Source organism: Alosa alosa, chromosome 7 (assembly GCF_017589495.1).
Source record: "Alosa alosa isolate M-15738 ecotype Scorff River chromosome 7, AALO_Geno_1.1, whole genome shotgun sequence".
Lineage (NCBI taxonomy): Eukaryota > Metazoa > Chordata > Actinopteri > Clupeiformes > Clupeidae > Alosa > Alosa alosa.
Window position 1 is genome coordinate 22975834 of NC_063195.1, and position 22919 is coordinate 22998752.

At 40.8% G+C, this 22919-nt stretch overlaps 3 protein-coding genes across 8 annotated transcripts in view; 2 read left to right on the forward strand and 1 right to left on the reverse strand.

The window, feature by feature from the left end:
* The first annotated feature begins 1621 nt into the window (after positions 1-1621).
* Positions 1622-13063, forward strand: LOC125298513 (calponin-1-like). The gene is made up of 7 exons (XM_048249296.1): positions 1622-1776; positions 7323-7444; positions 7953-8022; positions 10472-10609; positions 11301-11417; positions 11777-11923; positions 12259-13063. The coding sequence occupies exons 1-7, from the start codon at positions 1717-1719 to the stop codon at positions 12481-12483; spliced, it is 879 nt and encodes a 292-aa protein (XP_048105253.1). The 5' UTR covers positions 1622-1716; the 3' UTR covers positions 12484-13063.
* Positions 13064-14002: 939 nt separating this feature from the next.
* LOC125298555 (transcription elongation factor 1 homolog) lies at positions 14003-16306 on the reverse strand. The gene is made up of 4 exons (XM_048249338.1): positions 16220-16306; positions 15704-15838; positions 15437-15507; positions 14003-14738 (listed from the first exon to the last, which is right to left on the reverse strand). Exons 2-4 carry the CDS (start codon positions 15817-15819, stop codon positions 14674-14676), a joined length of 252 nt encoding a protein of 83 aa, XP_048105295.1. The 5' UTR covers positions 15820-15838; positions 16220-16306; the 3' UTR covers positions 14003-14673.
* A 3478-nt stretch (positions 16307-19784) lies between these two features.
* The window catches only part of LOC125298487 (CSC1-like protein 2), a 69985-nt gene continuing 66850 nt past the window's right edge, over positions 19785-22919 (forward strand). For 3 of the 6 annotated variants that reach the window (XM_048249235.1, XM_048249236.1, XM_048249241.1), the window contains exon 1: positions 19785-20167. The gene's annotated coding sequence lies outside the window, so the exon portion shown is untranslated. The remainder of the gene's footprint in view (positions 20168-22919) is intronic. The other 3 variants (XM_048249237.1, XM_048249238.1, XM_048249239.1) reach the window with 2 other exon arrangements.

Sequence of the window (22919 nt, forward strand, 5' to 3'; positions counted from 1 at the left end):
CTGTCTCTCTCTCACCTACCATCAGGCAAAAATAACACTTAATCCTTCACTTTTGTCTCTTGCCACAACTGTACATATACATCTCTCTTTTTTTCCTTCCTCTTGTTATGTTTGTTCTTTTCTTATTCTACATAGTCCATTCCTCATCTTCATTCATTCCTCATCCTTCTTAGTCTTCTCTCATCCATCCTTGACCTCACTGCCCTGCCATCCAGATACAGCTCTCTCTCTCTCTCTCTCTCCACTCTCTCCACTCTCTCCTCTCTCTCTCTCTCTCTCTCCTCTCTCTCCTCTCTCTCTCTCTCTCTCTCCTCTCTCTCCTCTCTCCTCTCTCTCTCTCTCTCTCTCTCTCTCTCTCCTCTCTCTCTCTCTCTCTCTCTCTCCACTCTCTCCTCTCTCTCTCTCTCTCTCTCTCCCCTCTCTCCTCTCTCTCCTCTCTCCTCTCTCTCTCTCTCTCTCTCTCTCTCTCTCTCTCTCTCTCTCTGTTTTTGTCTGCAGACCTAAATGCCACTGATTTCTGACACACAAACACACACACACAGTGCTGACATGAGTGTGTAAACGAGGATCAGCACCTCATCATTCCTCTCACTCTTATGGGCTGAGGTCATCCTAATCCTAACACGCGCACACACACACATAGAAAGGTCCAAACGTACCCACACAACCATAGATAAAGGTAAAGGTAAAAAAAAGGTAAAAAAAAAAACAAAAACACTCATATACAGATACAGATACACACACACATCCACAAATTGGACCGACACGAACACACAAACAACCGCACAGACAGAAGAAAAATGGTCAGGAACACACATACACTCACACGGAGTGGAATCAGCTGGCTAGGAAACCCTGATGACTCACTCCTTCCGGCATTAATTATTTAACCAACTCAGCGCCTCTAATTCACTTAGGTCTTGCTCTCATAGTATTGTTATAGTACCACAAGTACAACCCAAATAAATTAAGACAATTACAATTCCAGCAGGCACATTGTTCTCACTAGAACAAGCAGAATAACCATGAAAGGCCATACGTAGCAAGGCAAGTTTATTTGTATAGTGGATTTCATACACACAGGCAATTCAATGTGTTTTAAATGAATGAGAGCAAAACATAGTAAACAAAAGTAAATTAAAGTGTAAAGGGACAGATAGAGAATTAAAGAAAGTGTAGTACATTAAGAATCCATCCCAACATTAAGTTGTGTGAACATAAATAAACAACATGTGGTCAATAAACAGCATGTGGTCAACACGTTCCTCATTGTAAACAAACCGCAAGACAGATGTTAAACTTCAAACCAGCCAACATGTACAATGGATGAATAAACTGTTCTAAATAAACAACTGTTTTGTGACACATAAGAGTTTATAACGTGGTAATGTGAAACATAAAATGTTTGAAAATTTTGAAATGGGATGCAATTTGTCACTGACACCAGGTCTAAAAGAATGAGTTGCGTCCGAGGCTAATGCCATGTTGGTGATCTCATCAGTGCCTGTCGTGATTCCCCCTGTTGCGATTGGACGACATTCCCAGCCAATGGGCAGGCGAGCTGAATACGCACGAGATGGAAAAGGTTTTTAAAAGAATGAGGGAAAGTTACAAGCGCTACTTCTGGGCCACGCTTCAAGAGCAGACGGTGGGATAAGACCAGTAGTGGAATCTGAAAGAGAGATTAACTGTAACCAAAGGACAAAAAAAGAAACCATGGCTGGCCATTTTACCAGAGGACCCAGTTTTGGAATGTCAGCTGAGGTCAAGAGCAAGGTACGGTCCAAATGCTTCCGTTGTGTGTGTGTGTGAATTTTATCTGTGTAAGTGGTCTGTCTTTTCTTTTCTCTCTTTATGTGTGTATGCTGCCATGTCGGTGAATTTCCATATTTGTACATAATCTCTCTCTCTCTCTCTCTCTCTCTCTCTCTCTCTCTCTCTCTCTCTCTCTCCCTCTCTCTCTCTCTCCCTGTCTCGTCACAAAAAGTAATGCTATTTGAATTTTTTTGTTGACAGAAAAAATGCTGATGAAAAAACCTAGAAAGCAAAGCTGTCTGTCAGAGAGGGAAGAGGTCAGAGAGTGACAGAAACAATAACACGAACTGAGAGACAGAAAAGAAACAAAGCGTGAGAGAGTATGAAGGCAAGAAAGAGAGAGAGAGAATGTTGAGATAAGGGAAAGAATAAACGAGAGAAAGACAGAACCACTCTTTGTGTCACACATTCTAGAAGTTTCTAGAGTCACTCTGACTCTCCACAGCACCCCCAGAGCATAGTCACCCCCTAACTAAACACGTTCCTGTGCGTCACATCGTTAGTGTGTGTCCTGATATATCTGACACATCATGTTCCTCTCAGTAGACCATACAGGACACTCTGGTAGACTTTGTCCAATTATATTGTCATTATGCACTTCTAGCTGAACTGATCAGTAGCTGACAGCTAACTACATCAAAATCATGGGTTTGATACCTAAGAATAAACATGCTGTTTTGTAAGTTACTTTGGATAATATCATTATTATAAGAGATCGATTATAAGAGTAATTGTAAAACATAAATTTAGAGGAAAGGACCTGTTTTATTAGGTCTAAGTAGTTTATTGAGACACACTTCTTCAGTGAGTGCATACGCACATAATCAGTGATGATCTGAGGCTCTCTATGGTTAGAGTATGAACAACTGGTGGAGAAGTATCACTCTCTGGGGAGGGACTATGACAGATCTGGTTTATATTGATGCTGGCTCTTCTAACTGGCCTCTCGGATGGATAAATATTTACAATAGCCGTACCTCGGCAGCAGGTCTGGCAGTCTGAGAGAGGGGCAAGGGCAGGGGAGGGCCGCCACATGATGAGCCCTGCCAACAGAGCCCTCAGGCCTTCTATCTATACCCCCCTGTTCTAATCAACTCTATGCTATGCTATGGTATGGTATGCTATGCTATGCTATGCTATGATCTCTTCTCTTCTCTTCTCTTCTCTGCTTTTCTCTCCTCTCCTCTCTTCTTCTCTTCTCTTCTCTTCTCTTCTCTTCTCTTCTCTTCTCTTCTCTTCTCTTCTCTTCTCTTCTCTCCTCTCCTCTCCTCTCCTCTCCTCTTCTCTTCTCTTCTCTATTGGGCAAATAATCAAACCAACACTTTTACTAGCTCTACTATCTGATATGTCTTTTCCCTTTATTAGTCACTAATGAAACACATGGATATCCACAGACGAATGTAGACCTATTAGATGGATATCTAATCGGTAAACTTACAAGCCACTGATTTTAACGTTTACAAGAAGCCTTCCACCAGTATTTGCTTAGCCAAAGAGGGTATTTTTTAGTCTTTAGGGGACATGTCTCTTTGACCTTCCAGCAACTCCTCTCTCATGTCATATCACAGATCCAGAGAGTTTTCCACATCAATCAGGGCCCATCGGTAGAGCTACTAGAATGTGTCTTACAATATCATGCATGGGTGACGTAAGATGATAGTGGTTACAACACAAGAGTGTCATCCAAGCTTCATCACATGGGTTCGGTTGGGAGGGGATTTGAAACAGGCTTTCCTTCAAAAGAGTAGAGTTATCCAAAGGCATAAGCATTGTGTGCAAAGTTTGGCAGAAAGATAGTTGCACTGCTGTGCACACACGTGATACAGAGAGTGATCAGATGATTGTTAAGTATATTTAAGCCAGTTACACACTGGCATGCACACACAAATGCAACTTTGATTCATGCACTTGTCAAACATGCATTTATACACATGCACACAGACACACAAACAGACACACACACACAGACACAGACACAGACAGACACACACACACACACACAGGTATGACGCTTAAAGCCGCACAGGCCAGCTCCTTTTATGGACTCTGCAGAAACAGCAGCAGCAGCAGCAGCAGCAGCTCTCTCTGTCTTGGGTGACAGGAGACACCCATGAGCTGTAAACACAATAAAGGGAGATGGGAAGGAGAACACACACACACACACACACACACATACACACACACACATACAGAGAAAGAGACACACACACAGAGAGAATCAGACACACACACACACACACACACACACACACATACACACATACAGAGAGAGAGACACACACACACAGAGAGAGGGAGAGAAACACACACACACAAATACACCGACACACACACACACACACACACACACACACACACACACACACAGAGAGAGAGAGAGACATACACACATACACATACAGTCAGAGTGAGAGAGAGCTGGAAGAGACAGAGGTGTGGGAGTAGAATAGCAAAAGTGTGTGTGTGTGTGAGTGTGTGTGTGTGAGAGAGAGAGAGAGAGAGATGGATGGAGGAGAAGGCCAACAATCTTCAGTGAGTGCATGGCCTGAGAGAGTGCAGGTCAGAACAGGGGGAGAAAAGGAAAGATAAAGGGAGAAGAAACATCAACAGAAAAGTAAAAAAAAAAAAAAAATGAAAGAAAAAGAAACTCAAAGGGAAGATAAAAGTGTGTGTTCCATCCTGCAGATCAAAGTGAGGAGGGACAGCACAGTCAGATCTGCTGGCCTGGCTATAACATTACTGCTGCTCAGTCAACTGATAGTGTTTCATACACATACTTAAAGAGTGTGTACCATCGTGTGTACACCATGTGCAAGCGTGTTTTTCCTTTAAGGATGGCAAGATACTTTATATGGCAAAATATTTGGTATAGAATAAATCGAATAGATCTCGGATAGATATCTATATCTCTCTCTCTCTCTCTCTCTCCTTTATTTATAAATCTTTCTCTGCAATGTAATTCATTCAGCACTGAGATGCCATTAGCTTCAAACAGAAGGGTCAGACAGACAGCGTACTGAATGACTCTGCCAAGATCCAATTCCCCATCTCTGACATAACGTTCGCTCATTGCCCTAATAAGATGACAGGGTGCAGTTGATGGACTGGCATGTAAGATTTGTGTGTGTGTGTAAGAGCATGAAAGTGTGTGTGTGTGTGTGTGTGTGTGTGTGTGTGTGTTTAACCAGCTGGGAGAAGAACATTCCTGGAACCCATGCCACCGTGTGTGTGTGTGTGTGTGTGTGTGTGTGTGTGTGTGTGTGTGTGTGTGTGTGTGTGTGTGTGCGCGTGTGCCTATGTGCAAGAGAGGAGAGAGAGGAAGAGAGAGGAGGGATGAGAGTCTGCATGACAGGGAGAGAGGGAGTGGATACCAGTTTCTGCCTAGTTTGGTGTGCTCAGCAGAGAAGGAAGCTTCTCCCGGCTACTGCTCAGGAATCAGTCTCCTCTTGGCTTCCCCTTCTGTCCCACGTCTTAAAAGGAGAACAGCCAGCCAGCCAGAGAGAGAGAGAGAGAGAGAGAGTGCACGCTTTGCTGTCCTGCAGGAATCTCAGTTATGGGGGTGTCAACCTTGCAGACATACCCAGACCCACTGACATTCACAAGAACAGTAGTGCTGCGAAGAACACACATACATCCTGCACTAGTCTCTTTTCTGCAGAACGACACTCAGGCCTTTGTTCTGGTCAGATAGGATCTAATGACACTCTGGGATGGATTAGTCGGCCTGGAACCAAGTAATCCCTGCATTGTCCATCGTGCACTCCATGTATGGTCATATTAGTGTAATTTTCCCTGTGTCTAGGTTTGTGGGAGCCCTCAATGAGTCATTGTTGTGTTTACTGCTTGGATGCTGAAATTGACCGAAGAGAGAGGAAATCAAAACAGTTGTGTTTGTATTGGTTTCCAATGCATTATAGAGCTGCATAAACCACACTCTGAAGTGCACTGAGTGTACACATCTGCAAATAATGAGTTTACTTCATCAAAGTCTTCTCATTGATGCATGTACATGTGTAGCCACAGTGGATCCTTTCTCTTGATCACTTTTCTTACTGTATCAATTAAGCTTTCAATGAACAGGTGGGCCTTGGGTAACATCACTGTATATGCTAACTCATGGCCCCAACTTGATGCTGAACACTGTTAACAACACAGTGTATCACCTGCGTTGTTAAAGCTAAAAATATTTCATCTCGGGGTCCCTCTATACCGTTGAGAAGCACAATAATAAATTAACTTGTTAACATAATAATAGTGCATCTTTGTAATAAACTAAAAAAACATAATGACACAATACAATATGATACAATATAGAGGGAATGCACAGGCACCAGTCTGTAGATATAGAGCTCAGAAATCCTGTAAGTAGCCTATCAATTTGTATTCTACAATGTATAGCATAGCACCTCTTTGCCATTTTGATTTTTGCTGGAAATTCAAATGGAATACTGCCACTCAATTTGTCTTTTTAGCACTCAGTGATAGTAACCAAGATGACTTATACTGTTACGTGTGTGCATAGTGAACATGATATCTTCAGAACATGTTGCCATAGAAGTAAATTACCCATTCACGTGTAGACATCTGTTGTGGTTTGGCAGTAATCCCTTTTGCACACACTCAAATCAGAATAAGGCTAACTAACTAAGATCTATGGTCTTTAGGGCCCAAATCGTCGACTTCAAGGCAGTGCTGCCTGGAAGGTGCTAGGGTTAGTTAAGGGTTTGGGTTAAGGTTAGGGTCAGGTGCCTTGAAGATGACAGTGGGGCCCCAAAAGACCATCAAGCTAACTAACATGCTAATTGTCAAAGCCAGTAGGCATAACATAAGCTAACCCACTGGCTAAATCGCTGACTATTTGAATTACTTGGCTTACAAACATAAGGAGGAATCTGCAACTTTTCACGATCAGACATTTATTGTCATAATTTCTAGGCTCACTCTATGCATATCTCTAGCTGGCTAACTCCACCTATAAGCCTATAGTGCTGGGAGAGGTTTAGTGTTATGACCCGCTACAGCAACTTGCTTAGCCTATATTGCAAGCAATGTCGACCTCTCAGAGTGCAACAGAAGTGCCATTCACCCATTTAAGAGTTTATGTGCCATCAAAATGATTTTGGAAACATTCATATAAGTTGTTAAGTTAATAGATGCTAAATTGCCCTTACCACTTTGAGGCAGGGTGTGGTGGGGGGTCAGTGGGGATGAGATCATAGTGCCAGAAGAAATATATAACGCATTTAGACATTTTTAGTCACTACTGTAGAAATATTCTGATTAACCTTTCGCAAACTTGGTTCGAGGTGTCCTCTCAACATCATCACGAGTGTTGCATCCCCTGTGCTTACTGCTGATGATCACAGTCATGGTTTTATCAAGAATATCATCCAGTCATCATCCAATCATACAGTTTGCGGCCCTTGCCTCAATCCCATCCTCTCTGGGGTTTCATACACCTGAATTTGATCTCCTCACCTCTCAACTTTGACCTTTGACCCTTCCAGTTGGCTGGGAAGTATGACCCGTTGAAGGAGGAGCAGCTACGACTGTGGATCCAGGAGGTGACGGGACGCCGCGTCGGTGACAACTTCATGGAAAGCCTGAAGGACGGCGTGCTCCTGTGCGAGTGAGTCAGGTGTTAAAGGTCACAGGTCACCAACCAGCGCGTTCATTAGTTGTCTCTTGTTTGGGGGACAGTAATTCCCAGCACATTTGCAAGAAATGAAAAACATATTTTACTGTATTCATAGGAAGATTACAGTTTAGCTGACTTCTGCTTTGCTGTATGGATAGCAGCCATTCACAGTTTACTTAAATATGTCAGTATACTATTTTTGCATTAGGATATTTGGACATTTCAATCTCTGAAAGTAGGAATACATGCCCTCACCTTGCAAATTGTTTTTTTTTTCTTAAATCTAAATACTTACTACTTACCACATGTATTCAGAGGGGCCATTCAAATAGGTGTTAACATGTCAGACATATTTTCATCTTGCCTAAATATTGAAAGTTAAAATGATACTTGTCTCCACATGGCCAGTCAAAACAAGAAGACACACTATCCCTCGTTTTTCTTTCCTCTTTTCATCACTCCATTTTCTTGCCCTCTTTCGCTCCTTTCTTCCCTTCAGACTAATCAACAAGCTGCAGCCAGGATCTGTGAGGAAGATCAACAACTCTGCAACCCAAAACTGGCATCAGGTGAGGCCCACCACTCCTTCTCAGTTTGTGTGTGTGTGTGTGCGTGTGCGTATGCGCGTAAGAGAAATAGGCTGAAGCCAGACTCAGTGAAGAGCAACAACTCAGCAACCAAAAACAAGAATAGGAGCTCCACACTCCATTTGAGGCAAACATCTCTGGCCAAATCTAGCAACAGCCAAGGACACACACACACACACACACACACACACACACTCGGCCCCTGTTGGAAAGGCTGGGGAAGGTTGCAAGTGAGCAGACTATGCTGTGTGAGAGCTATGCAGTTTGTTATGGTCCGGTGGGTCCGGTTTAGCTCATAGGAGCATGCTTGTCACCGCACAAATCACACGTGTGTGACGGGGGAAATGTAAGCAGATGGAAGCGCCGCACATACCTAGCGTCAGCTAATGGGGTAATAGCATGTCTGGCCCCCAAGACTACCATCTTGAACTCACTAACTTTGCAATGTCTCAGAGTTTTTTTTTGTTTTTTTTTGTCCATTACTGTCTCTGTGGCCGCCTTTCTATTTAACTTCTTTTTCATTTTTTCTTCACATCTCCTTCTCTTTTGAAACCTCTGTTTGTGGGCTACCAGCATTGCTTTTTAACGTTTTTTTAACTGTTTAGCGGTGCTGTTGGTTGACTTTAACCAACACTTTCACTGATCAACTTTGGTTTGGTCAGCCCATGCACTGAGAGACTTCAGCTACACGTTGTAGTAGCCTTAAAAGTTGTGGGTTCAATTCCCAGCTTCCACCAATTGTTCCCTTGATCAAGGCACTTAACCATGAGTTGCTCTGGGGAGAATGGCCCTTGTAATATAATTGACATGTGAAAGTCGTAAGAGTGTCTGCTAAATGAATGAATGTAAAATGTAAATGCACATATATAAGTATAGTATAAGTATATATACTCTTTTGATCCCGTGAGGGAAATTTGGTCTCTGCATTTATCCCAATCCGTGAATTAGTGAAACACACTCGGCACACAATGTACACACAGTGAAGTGAAGCACACACTAATCCCGGCGCAGTGAGCTGCCTGCATCAACAGCGGCGCTCGGGGAGCAGTGAGGGGTTAGGTGCCTTGCTCAAGGGCACTTCAGCCGTGCCTACTGGTCGGGGTATTGAACCGGCAACCTCCGTGCTACAGGTCTGAAGTGCTAAACAGTAGGCCACGGCTGCCCCAACGTTCACCTCAATATCATATGGTCTTGTAATAACAATTGGTAACAGCATGTCAGGCCTTATACTCTCAATTTGAAACTACAGACTGTGTTAGACTGTCTCTTTCCCTCCCCTTCCACCGATTTTCTGTTGGACTTCTGTTAGCGTTGATACTCATTCTATGATCCTCTTCTCATTCTATCCATCTCTTACCTGCTCATTCATCTCTCTCTCTTGCCCCATTTCCCCCCCTCAAGTACCATGTTATTGTTTTTTTTATTATTGATTGAATGTACATTATTGTTTATTATTGCTTTCCCCCCTCATTTTCATTGTTTATTTCATTAGGCTATTGATTTAATTGACATTGTTTATTATTGCTATTCTCCTTATTATAGTCTGACCAACATTTTTGTTATTTGTTAAAAACATTTTAACAAAAGCGTATCCATAACCATATAGGTTCCCATTCACTCTCTCTCTCTTCATTTTCTCATGACGATCAGGGATGATTCTACCTTTTCTTTTTTTCTCTCCTCTTTCTCTTCCCCTACCCTCCCGAGTGGTATCGAGCTGTATATGGTATTGTGGAGGCAATACTGTTTGGCACCATGTATTATATGTTTACATTCCACTACAGTGGCTGTTGAATTAGACCAGTATCAGATTTATGTGTATGTTGGCTCGAAGCAATAAATCCTCAGTCCACAATTTACTTCTAAGTGTAGGAGTTGTAAGCTCCTTGTGGGCAAAAAGCCCAAATATAATTTCAATATAATTAATATTCTCAATAAAATATGAATAAAACAGTATGTTGCCTTGTGGTGCTACATAAAGCTGAACATGTGAACAGTGTGTAGATTCAATTGTAATTTTCTAGCTTTCACATGATGTGGCACTTTGTTTTTTTTACACAGGGTAATCATGAAATGCAAATTAAGAAAAAGAACAAGATGTTGTGGATTTAATGTTTCATTTTCTATCATCCTCCGAAAATGGTTTATTCTACTCAGTGAGACTCTCCTTTAACGGTCACACTGTGAACACTCACTCACTGAATGAATGAATGAATGTATGAATGTATGAATGTATGATATTATATACTCACTAGTAGTGAGCTACAGCGGGGTCTGACTTCTGGCAGCCATTGATGTGCCATTATTAATGTCAAAAAACCTACCTGAAGAACATGGGATAGCATTAGCAGAATCAGCCGAGATGTTACATGACCCAGTGACACCATGATACCACCATTTATTCACTTTTCTCGCTCTCTCTCTTTCCCAGCTTGAGAACATCGGTAACTTTGTGCGAGCCATCACTGAATATGGACTCAAGCCTCATGACATCTTTGAGGCCAACGACCTCTTTGAGAATACAAACTACACACAGGTCCAATCCACACTGATCACCCTGGCCGGAGTGGTGAGTATTGCCTTTAGAATGCAATAGAACATACAATTACTAAATTGTCCTAAACACATGCGTATATCTATGGTTCAGACAATGATGATACAACCCAAATTCCAAAAAAGTTGGGATGCTTTTGCAAAATGTGAATAAAAAAAAAACAAATGATTTACAAATCATGTCAACCCTATTTATTAAAGAATAGTTCAAAGACCTGCTGTATATAAAGTATGGAGTTTGTTGGACATACTGTATGTATTCAATGATTTATAGAGAATATTAGGTTACACTTTACTTGACAGTGTCAACATAAGAGTGACATGACACTGTCATGAACACTGTCACAAGTCATAAACATATATGACATAACGCTTCTGTTATTAAGTGACATTCGGTTTTTGTCATACCAAGTTAGGGTTAGGTAAAGGGATAGGTTTAGAGTTATGGTTAGGGTTGGGGTAGGATTAGGGTTAGAGGTTAGGATTCATGACAGTGTCATGTCACTCTTATGTCGATATTGTAAAGTAAAGTGTTACCGAATATATAAGATACATGATGTAGGAATTGAAGTTTAGTCTTAGCTAAGATTTTCCTATCACTCCTATTCTTGTTCCTTCAAAAAGTTCTTACCTAATGTGCCTCCTAATCTCTCTGACAAGCATATGATAGAGGGGACCTGCTATTGTTGCTATTTCCCACCTCTCAGGCCAAGACCAAGGGCTTCAACACCAAATATGACATTGGGGTGAAGTATGCTGAGAAGCAGTCACGCAAGTTTGCACCAGAGAAGATCAAGGAAGGACGCAACGTCATCGGTCTGCAGGTCTGTAACTGTCTCTTGTTTTGACAAAGCTATATGAACCGGGATGTAGTATAAATGGGTACAGTATGCTACCACAGCCAAGTCACTTAATAGTCCAATTTCACTCTGATGACATCTATCAGAAGGTTAATGTGAACAAAATCCTTAACAAACTGACCAGTCTTAAATTACTCTTGAACTGAGTCAATAGTAGTGCTATTTCTCAGGAGAGGAAATCAAGATAAACAAAATAATGGTCAAAATGTCATTTTGATGTTAAATTGAGCTCAATTATGTCTCGGGAGAAATAGAACAGACATAGGTGAGATTGTCCTTTCCTATGGGACATTACCCTGATGTTGTCATCCTCTTTCTGCTAGATGGGCACCAACAAGTTAGCTAGCCAAAAGGGCATGACGTCCTATGGAACACGGCGGTTCCTATACGACCCCAAGGCTGGCAATGATAACCCTCTGGACCAGTCCACCATCAGTCTTCAGATGGGCACCAATAAATGTGCCAGCCAGGTAAGCGGGCACTACCTGGGGGCAGCTAAGCCTGAAGGAGCAGCATCCTGCCCACTAGGGGGCACTAGGGATAAAGCCGGGTTTGCATGCAGTAGCCTGAACATTTGCAAATTTGATTCCCAGCTTAACCCCAAGTTGCTTTAGGCCTAGGGGATCTGGCCATGCAATGAATTGACATCCGGAAGTCACTTTGAATAAAAGCTTCAACCAAATACATAAAGATAAAGAATGACATAAAGTCAAGAAGCCTACTAAACATAAAAGGTACTAGGAATGTTTTAAACCTTCTTATTCTTGTTCTAACTCTAATTCTTCCTCATCCTCCTCTTTTATAGGCTGGCATGACTGCGCCTGGCACCAAGAGGCAGGTGTTTGACACGAAGATGGACCTGATGAACTGCGACACATCGACCGTGTCCCTCCAAATGGGCACCAACAAGGCGGCCTCCCAGCGGGGCATGACACCCCTGGGCCTCCCGCGCCAAGTCTACGACAAGAACTACTGCTCCAAGGTCGACGAGTACTACAACGACACCTACTTTGATGGCTACGCTGACTAAGCTCAATAGGCGGGGTCTGTCCACTCGAAAGTAAACAACAACAAAAAATGTAAAATGTAAAAATAAAAAAAGAATAGAAGAAAAGGAAAGAAAAACACACATAACTGTTCAAGTCGTTATTGTTTACGGTCATGACATGTCAAGCTCCGGTGTCATGTTGATTGTGTTTGACTTGCATTGAAATAGCTTCAGACATGCAACACTCAATCTCTCACTACTGAGTTTATTTTGACAGAGCATGTAGACAGTTTAGATTTAGGTTAGGTTTTGTTCGACTTGTTTAATTCAATTCTAACTCAAATTAGTGTAGTTAGGTACTTAATTATTCAACCAAAATAAGCTGAATATTCCAACTGATCCTCTCCTACAAGAAGATTTCAAATCTGAAATCCATTTTGTTGTGTTCTTTTTATATTTACATTTACAGCATCCCAAAGAATCAGTACTATCAGCTGCCAGCTGTGGAATATCTGGAAAATAAACATTAGTCGGTAACACTTTACTTCAGGTTTCTACATAAGAGTGACATGGCACTGCCATAACCCTGACACTAACCCTAACTTGTCATTACAAAAACCGAATGACACTTGACAGAAGCGAGTGACAGAAGTGTTATGTCATAAACATTTATGACTTGTTTATAATGTTTATGACAAATTCATGACAGTGTCATGTGACTCTTATGTAGATACCTTCAAGTAAAGTGTAACCCATTAGTCTAGTCAAAAACAAATAAGAAAATACATAAGCAACTGTCACACAAGACATCAGGTGAAATTGCTCTTTAGGAGAGGTAACAATATCTTTTGAATATCTAATATCTTTTGAAATGTATCAAATCTTATTACTGCTTTCAGAATAACATTCCTCTTAATAAAATGCCTTATAGATTGACTGAGGTTAACAGACAGATATTAATAATGATTGGAATGTGAGTAAGGCTTACTGACGGTGCAAAAGCAACATCCTCCAATGTTGCGTTGAACTTTAGGACCTCTAGTGTTGAGCTGGTGTTACTGCAATGACAAACTAGATACATCGGTCATAATTTTTTACCCTAAAATGTTCCAGTTAATACATTCTTTTACAATCATGTCATTTTGGACATGTCAAGCATGTTTTACATTTTATCTGCTGCACCAAGCAATGGGAATGTTCTCTTATTTTTGGTCATTCCTGGCCATTTATTTTATTTGTACCTCTTCCCTGTAGTTTGACTGCTTTTGCTTCTTTAAAGCTGATGATACACAAGGCAACTTTTTTGAGCAACGTTGCTGGGCAATGGTCTTTTGTATTGTCGTTTGTTTCCCATTGACATTGGATATTTTTTTTTCGAGATCTTTAATCATCAATGGGCAAATTTTCATGATCATTCAATCAGGACACATAGTACCGGTTGCGTAGTTGTCCAGCAACATTGCTCAAAAAAGTTGCCTCATGTATCACCTGAAGGCTTGTCCTGTTTACATACGGACAAGCTGTATTAGTTACAAAAGGAAATAAACAAAATGCATGCAAATGATTTGAATCACATTTAATTGGCGGCGACACCTTTTGCAATGCAAAGTCAATAAACACATACCAACTCAATAAAAGAAAGTTATGAGTATGCTGCCAAAACACCTTCAACATGAAACAATAGACATTTTTGGTAAAAACTAATTTGAATGAGGATCATTACAAAGGCCACACTCTAGAAACTGTGCAAGTGTGACTACCAACAGTATGTGATGCATTTATTTCTTAAAATATTTCTTCATTTGAAAAAATAAAATATTCCATCATGTTGTGGAGTTGCTTTAAGTCTATTTCCCTTTCAGTTTCCCATTTGTCTTCTCATATTTTGTCTTTTAAATGGACGTGCATACTGTAACAATGCATACACTTTTTTCGTACAATATAATACTCTCCCTTTATCAAGAAATAACTATGAAATAACTTAATTCTTCAAGTTAAAATTATTTAAAAATTTAATTAAATGTGTACCTTCAAAATGTACTATTCCCCCAGAAATAGCAGCTGAGGACAGATAATGAGAGGGAAGTATTGCAACATTTTCCCCCCACACAGTGTTTTCTACTTGACCTATAGATCCATTATGTGTCCTATTGTGTCATTAAATACAATCCCAGTTCATTCAGCATACTGATTTACACAATACAGACACATCCCCTCAAGACAACACGGCTGCTATTGGTTGGCAGCTTCACAGGCGTCTATCCAGTCGCTGTACACATCTACTGCCTCCGAAAGATCTGACACACACAGTTAAGGGTAAAGTTAAAAAACATACATAATGTGTATGGCACATATCCTACACACATATTGAGAGGTGACAGTTTGTCATAAAACTGCTTGTAGAGTAAATAAATAAACTTGTTCATTAATGTAAATGGTCCTTTTTCCACCGTATTGGATGGTGGCATCATTACATGCCTTGGAAGCAATTTGTTGAACCACAGACCACTAACAGAGAGGACATGAATCACAACACTGCTGGAGAAAATGCATAGGAGTTGGCCAAAATGCCTAAGAAATGTCTACTTCATTGTAACGGTAGTATGGAGATACAAGTTTAAATCATTTTGGTGTGAAGAGGTTTTAAGGCTTCAACAAAATTCAAAACACATAGCATGCCTGGTCACAGATGACACATGTAGCCTGCTACACCAGCTGCACTTCTAGGGCTGGGTTTAATGGACTCTTGCGGATATTTCTTGTGAAAGCAGCCATTTTCATAACACTTATCTGTACTTTTTCAAACACACAGTCTGTTTTGTATGACAAGCTGTTAGTTTTACTTATACCATCTCTCTTCCCCCTTCTCCCTTGATTCTTTGAGTAGTTGACAGAGAGGAAAGACAGAGGAAGAGAGAGGAAGAGAGGGAGAAGGAGAGAGGAAAAGAGAGAATATGACGACATGGATAGAAGAAGTAGCAAAAAAGAAGGATACAGGTAATGGGAGTCTGGAACTCCTCCAAGCAGACCGAACAGGATATAATCCCAGTGTTTCTGCTCCTCTCCCTGTGAGGTACGTGTAGAAAATACACTTTAGCTTAACAAAAATAAACCCTTCGACACATTCAGGGATTCACAAACAGGTTGGATTCAACAAGCCTGCATTTTAAATAGGCTATAGAACCTAAAGGTTTATTGGTCAGCTTAGTTTCCTCAAAAGCATGAATATACAGTAGCCTACATTTTAGAATGCAGCACCTACATTTTCACATCACACGCCTTCTCGTGGTTACAGAATGGGCACGTGAACTGGGTGTCAAGATCCCCTGTCAACTTCTTTTTGGGAGGGGGTTTCCTCTTCGATTTTCGGCGACCCATAATAAGTTGCTTCACAAGTCTGAAACAAGGAACTCTTTGATAAAAATCGAAGTTATCATGCAGGCCCACATACTGTCTAAATTCAGACAGATTTTGAGAGATGTCAAAGTCACGAGTCATTTAAGCCTCACTCTCAATGCAGCATGCTAGGCTTACGTGGTCACTAAAATGACAAATAGCCTTGTAGGGCACAAAAACAAACACCAGATGGTTTGAGCAATGCTAACAGCTTCTATTTTAACTGCAGTTGACACTTTTCTTAAGCGCCCAGTTTACCGAGTTACCTTACTACAGTGATTACTTAAAACGAGATAGGCCTACATAAACTTATACGACTGGACTGTCAGTCCAACGATAACTTGTAACAAACAAAATTAACAACCAAGGAGTTCACAGTTACCTTGTAACGCAGTGAAATGTTGCCAACTTGCCAATGGTCAGACCGGACTTCTAATCAACATTTTCCGGTTTACGCAGTAAGCTTTACGTCAAAATAAAAGTCAAGAAAGTTCAATAAGCGTGTCTCTTTGTGGTGTTGGAAAGGAGCCTATAACCTCTTACCCATGTTTACATGACTGTCTCCACAACTGTCTCTGTAAGATTGCAATCAAATACAACACAACACAAATTACACTAATGACCAAAATGGTCACAGTTCTTTAGGTTCCTGTGTAGTTCAAATAAAAGTTTCACTGCTTACAGAGGAACACACCCATACTGTAGTTAAAGCTATTTTAAAGGTGGCATGCCATTTTAAAATGTAATTTGACAATTTGAGTGATTGATTCATCTTTTGACCTTGTTCTATCTTCTTCAGAATGCTTCCCAAAAGACAGTGAAACACTGGCCTAGAACTATGGAGAAAGAATGTCCATGGCAAGAAGTCTCTTCAACTAATTGTGAACTAGTGAATTAATAGCCACTCTTCCTGTTAACTGTAGGCTAGAATTTCATTACAGTCTATGATACAACTGAAATTATTTGATACATAATAGGGACATTTAAATCTTTGATTCCTTTTCAAATCAATCCTTCCATAGGGCTATATTCTACGCAAAAGAGTATATCAGAACAAAATCTTGACAGTAGCCTACAACCGATCAGAGGCGGACAGAGTACACAGCTTCATTACTTGAGTAAAAGTACAGATACCCTTTGCTAAATTTTACTAAGTACAAGTAAAAGTACAACAGTCAGATGTCTACTTAAGTAAAAGTACTGAAGTACTTGTTTTTAAAAGTACTTGAGTATCAAGAGTACAAGAGTAGCCTACATTTTCTAAATATTGCATTACTACTGCCACAGTGCGCTTACATTTACAGAAACGTCCTACATGGAGTTATGAAAAATGTTAATGTTAAAGCAACACCAAAGAACTTTTCCTCTGTCGCACGCAGGCTATTTATTTATTCAGCACCGGCTTTGCAAATAATGATGTCCACAGACAAGATAGAATATGTTGCATGATTTTATGAAAGTATGATGTATTGCGACATCATGCAAGTCAAATTTGTAGTTTATTATGTCTCATTCCATCGAACTACAGATCCGCTACCCGATCTGGCAAACTTACATAGTGCGGTTATAGCCGATAGAGGGCCATGGGGTTTAATGCAGAAGTGCCGTTCACCCTGTTACGAGTTGATGAACCACTGAAACAATTTTGGAAACATTATTTTAAGGTACAAAAAACTCTTTGGTGTTGCTTTAATACCTTGGAGAATGTAAAAGGAATTGAAAGTAAAATCAAATCATTTTCATCTTTTTACCATGTTGCCAGGGATGGGCAGAATTTCTAATGACATGATACACAGACTAAGGGTCAAATTAGGAGAATGCTCAAAATATTTGGTGACCTTTGACCTGTAGGGGGCACTGCACTTAGCAAAAGTGCATTTTGGCTTGAAACTATTGATGTGTTTGGAATTAAAACTTACTAGTGGTGTCTGTTAATACTGTGGGAGGTCTGAAAGACAACAAATGGCAACTTGTGATGTCACTGTAATCGATCTGGCTGCCATCTTGGATTTTGTCGGAAACACAAAAACATTTTCACAAAACATTTCAATAATTGTTAAGGGGTATCTACAAATAAATTCAATTAAATAACACTCCTATAATGAGGCTTTTACAGTGAAATAATGTTGCTTGTATTTTTCAGTAAAATTGAATGGGATTTGATGTACAAGAAGTGGCAACTTGATGTATTTTCTTTTTTTTAAGTATATTTTTTGGGCGTTTTGCCTTTATTCTGACAGGACAGTGAAGATTGACAGGAAGTGAGTGGGAGAGAGAGAGATGGGGTGGGATCGGGACATGGTACGGGCGCTGTAGCCTGTTGCGCCACAGCGCCCCAACTTGATGTAAATTTTACTGGAAAAAAATGTTATATTGCGTAATGGTCATGCTAATTTATCAGAAATCCAAAGTTGTATATGCAGGTTCAAAATGTTACATTTACAATTTGTTTTGTAAAGATTATTACAGTTGTGCTTTTTTTTACCGACTTTCTGGCAACACAGTTGGCTTATTTTTTTCCCGCAAAAAATACAGGAATTTTTTTCAAGTGCTATATATTTTTGTAGTAGAACGTGAATGCTAAACTGTGAAACATTCACAAGTTGTTACCAGTGAATTTCAACGTAATTTGGACCAAATTACCAAGAACTGCAATGAACTTTCATACTAGAATTGTAAACATGGATGATTGTTATTCAGTGAACTTTAACAGATCAACCATAAAGTATTACAGTTTTAATATGAAATTTCACAGATCATATTTATACATTTTCATAGTAGAACTGTGAATGCTGAACCGTGAAACATTCACAAGTTGATGTTTTCACCATGAACTTTGACAGTTAATTTCAAAGTAATTTTTACCAAATTACCACAAACTGCAATTAACTTTTATAGCAGGATTGTAAACATGGATGATTGTTTTAAGGTGAACTTTAATAGTTCAACCATGAATTATATTACAGTTTTAATATGAAATTTCACAGATCATATTTATACATTTTCATAATAGAACTGTGAATGCTGAACTGTGAAACATTCACAAGTTGATGTTTTCACTGTGCCTTCCCTGCTTTTTCAACATGCTTACTGCTGCCAACAAAAACAGACTCACACGCATCATTCATACCGCAGCCAAAGCAATAGGCCTCCCCACCCCTAATCTATCAGACCTCAACAGTAAACTCACCAAGAACAGAGCACAGATCATCGCTCATAACCCCACCCACCCCCTCAATCCCTTCTTCACTCTGCTTCCATCAAGACGCAGATACAGAGCTATGGGGTGGAAGCGAGTACGCTTTGGGAAAAGCTTTATGCCCTCTGCAATAGCAGCACTGAACAACAGGTCACAGCAGTGATGGATCACTGTGCCGCTCCCTCATTCCTCTCGACCAAATTACCCCAAACTGCAATGAACTTTCATTGTAGAATTGTAAACATGGATGATTGTTTTAAAGTGAACTTTAATAGTTCAACCATTAAGTATTTTACACGTTTAATATGAAATTTCACAGATCATATTTATACATTTTCATAGTAGAACTGTGAATGCTGAACTGTGAAACATTCACAAGCTGATGTTTTCACTGTGAACTATGACAGTTAATTTCAAAGTCATTTTGACCAAATTACCACAAACTGCAATGAACTTTCATAGTAGAATTGTAAACATGGATGATTGTTTTAAAGTGAACTTTAATAGTTCAACCATGAAGTATTTTACAGTTTTAATATGAAATTTTACAGTTCATTTTTACCTGGGTCAGTGTGCCAAAACAATTTCTGATACCCTACGTCATATTTTTTGACATATATAGGCTATTATCATAGGTTTACATAACCCCACACGGGATATAGGCCTACGCTATTACCCAGGGTAAACGCTAGGGGCAGAATTAGCTTGGGGCGTTGTTGGAACCTCTCCAGAGCCAGGACCAATGTGTTGAAGTGCATAACGGAAGTCTGTCACGGATGGCCACCTAGCGTCAGCAGCGTGCTTCACAATGGAACATATTAAGCCTCCAATTGCCGGTATTTATATTCTTAGAGCGTCCTCAGCTATTTTTTTGCAGTTAAGTCCGCACTGACAGAGAAAGCCGACCGACTTTTTTTTTACTGAACGGGTCATCACAAAACATTGAGGCCATCGGTGGACGAAGTCTAACCATTGAGCAGACGCAAACAAGCGAATGCTCTCTGATGTGATTCGTCATCTGCTGCTCAGCCTTGCCTAGTTGGATTTGTAGCCTAAGGATTTATCTCGTGTGGGATATTGCCATTAGAGCAAAGGTGACAACGCACACAAAAGACGCAATCTTATCGACAGGTAAGATACAATGTTAAATTATCATCCGTGTATTTTGGAAAGCGTAATGTCAGCGCAAAGACGTTGATTTTCGGGAACGAAATGTTGGCGCAGCACTTGTGTGATGCAGACTGGAGTCCGTACCATTGTGTGTGGGCCCGTCACGCCTATACCTTGGACGCCTTAGCAGTAGCCTACACACTTTATAGGAAAATGTTTCTAGTGGACCAAATGGGGAAAAGTTACATGCTGGGTTTAGCCCATTTCGAAAGATATAGTCTCCATCAAACATGTAAATAATATAAAACCCACGGATAGATAGAGAAAATTATGTGAAATCTGCATTGGGTCAATGCAGCTTTGCGGCTAGGCTGTCGTCCTGCTGTTGCCCTCGCGCTCTGTGAGTTAAGCTGCATTTGTAGTCAATGCATGACGTTCTACGGGGACACTGCTACCAATCACAGCAATAATGTAAATAGCTTCACAGAAAGCATTTCTTGAAATGTGGATTATGGACAACCAGACATTGCGTTGGCACCGCTATGCTACTCTTCCATCGTCATTACATAAAGCATCACTGCTATTGTGTCGCTTTAGAGAAACAGGGAATACACACACACACACACACACACATTGGTGTTATCGGAAAACAACTTTCAGTAGCTCATGTTCTAGGTTACCCACATTTTCTAAGGGAGAGGGTAGGCAACATCCTCCATCAAAATGTGTCACTGTAGCGCTATAGCAATTTGAACATAATGACAGTCCATTACTCATTGGTTTGAAGTGTGTGTTGCTTGGCTATACAGCCTGGCCGATATAAGCACGTTTGGGAGGCATGCGACTTGCTGGCTGTCGTCAGGCTCCAGTCTGTAGCTGAAAAATGATAGGAAGAATGTTTCTAATAGAGGTCAGCGAAACAGTCGCATGTTGTCTTGCCCGCGTGATTAGAACCTGATACTTTTGTTTACGCTTTGTGCGTATTTGCAGAAGGAACGCTTTTGGGGAGCTATCTTTCATTCATCTTTCTTTTTAACTTCTCTCCCTACTTTGCTATGGTTCTCGTGTGGTTGTATTTAATACTTTGTAACAACCTAATTTGACAGTCCTTCGCCTGTGAAGTGACAAGCAGGACATCAGCTCACCTCGCGCTTGCGTGTGTAATTCAAAGATAACCACTGTGGCAAAGTGTCACGGAGTGGTGAAGGACTGGTTACCCATCGCAATTACCCCGGTAATGTTTCTCGCTCAATTACCAATCTCAGCGGTGTGTGTCTACGAAACGTTCAGAATCACTTAAGGTTGTTTGATTAAGGTGATCAGGGAACATTTTGTAGCACACAGCTTTTTCCATGGGGAGGAGGGCACAGCACATACTTGTTTGTTTGTTTGTTTATTGTTGAACATTAATAAACATAGCAGTGACAGCCTTGTCGCTCCCCAAGTGCAGACATGCACATGGATGTGCCTTTCCCTTATCCAGACATTATGTGCTCTGGTTATGCCAACCTGTGTTGGAAAGTCACTGAATATCCTTGCCATTAATCTTTTTGAGTAGGCTATCAATTGTCAGCTTATCACTATAAGCATGCAGTAGAAAATTGATCCAGTTGGTGATTATATTTCCACTCTTACCCTCTATCCACTATACCAGATTCAGTGCCATGTCTCTTTGGCCATGTGCACATTAGCAATCATAGATGTTTCTGCCCCTCATTCTCCTGTATTCAGAGTCCTGTTTTGTGGCATTGTGTTTACCAGCTGTCTGAATGGGGCAAGGCATTTGCCTGGGCTTGTTCCCTTCCTTCATTCACTAACTAGCTCTGTGAGTAGGTTTGGTGTGTTTGTGTGCAATGAGGCATGATTCATAAAACAGCAAGGTGCCACCCCACAGGCAATATGATGCCAGTCAGCTATAGCCAGCCGACACCTGCTGGAACGAATGAGCCAATGTTTTTGTTGAGTGTGTCTGTTTTGTTGTCAGGTTTGTTGTTGCGTCTGTCCTCTTTCACTGACGTCTTATTTTTCCACAAATGCCATCAGACTCTGGCATGAGTGCTTTTGCCCAATTGACTGTAAAATAACACGGGCTGCATGGCACCATGTTAGTACTTACATTGTTAATAAATTAAACTTAAACGGGTCAGCCATAATTTGCCAGATTCCAGCCACGGTTACAGCCCAACCATAACAGACGATCGGTCACGTCCAACAGAACTGACTGTATTTGACCTTACTTTTGGCCTTACTTTACACTAGCGAGTAAGCAAGTAGCCGTGAACATATGTGCTTTGTACAGTCAGTGGTCTTGCCCTGCCCAGGGGCTGTCCTGTCCCAAGGCAGAGTCGGTAGTGACCTGGGTAGTTCCCATACCATACCATTCCCTACATTTGTCTCTGAATCGGTGTTAGTCTGCCTGCCTCTCTTCTGTCAGTCTCTATCTTGTTCCTTCTGCTGTTTGCACGGGTCCCCTCATTTGGGTCTTCCATGTCCCTGAACACTCTTTCTCTTTCTCCATCTCTCTCTCACTATCTCACTATCCATTGTCTGTCAGTCAGTCCTCTCCTTTTTGTCTGATTTTCTTTCTTTCTTTCTTTCTCTCTCTGTTTATCTCTATCTCTCTCTCTCTCTCTCTCTCTCTCTCTCTCTCTCTCTCATAGTCTCTATTCTTTTCAACCTTTTTGGACCAATTTATTGGCTGGCTTGAGTTTGCCTGGAGGGCAAAGCAGCAAAAACCCTGACATTCATCTAGTCACTCCATCTGTGTGTGTGT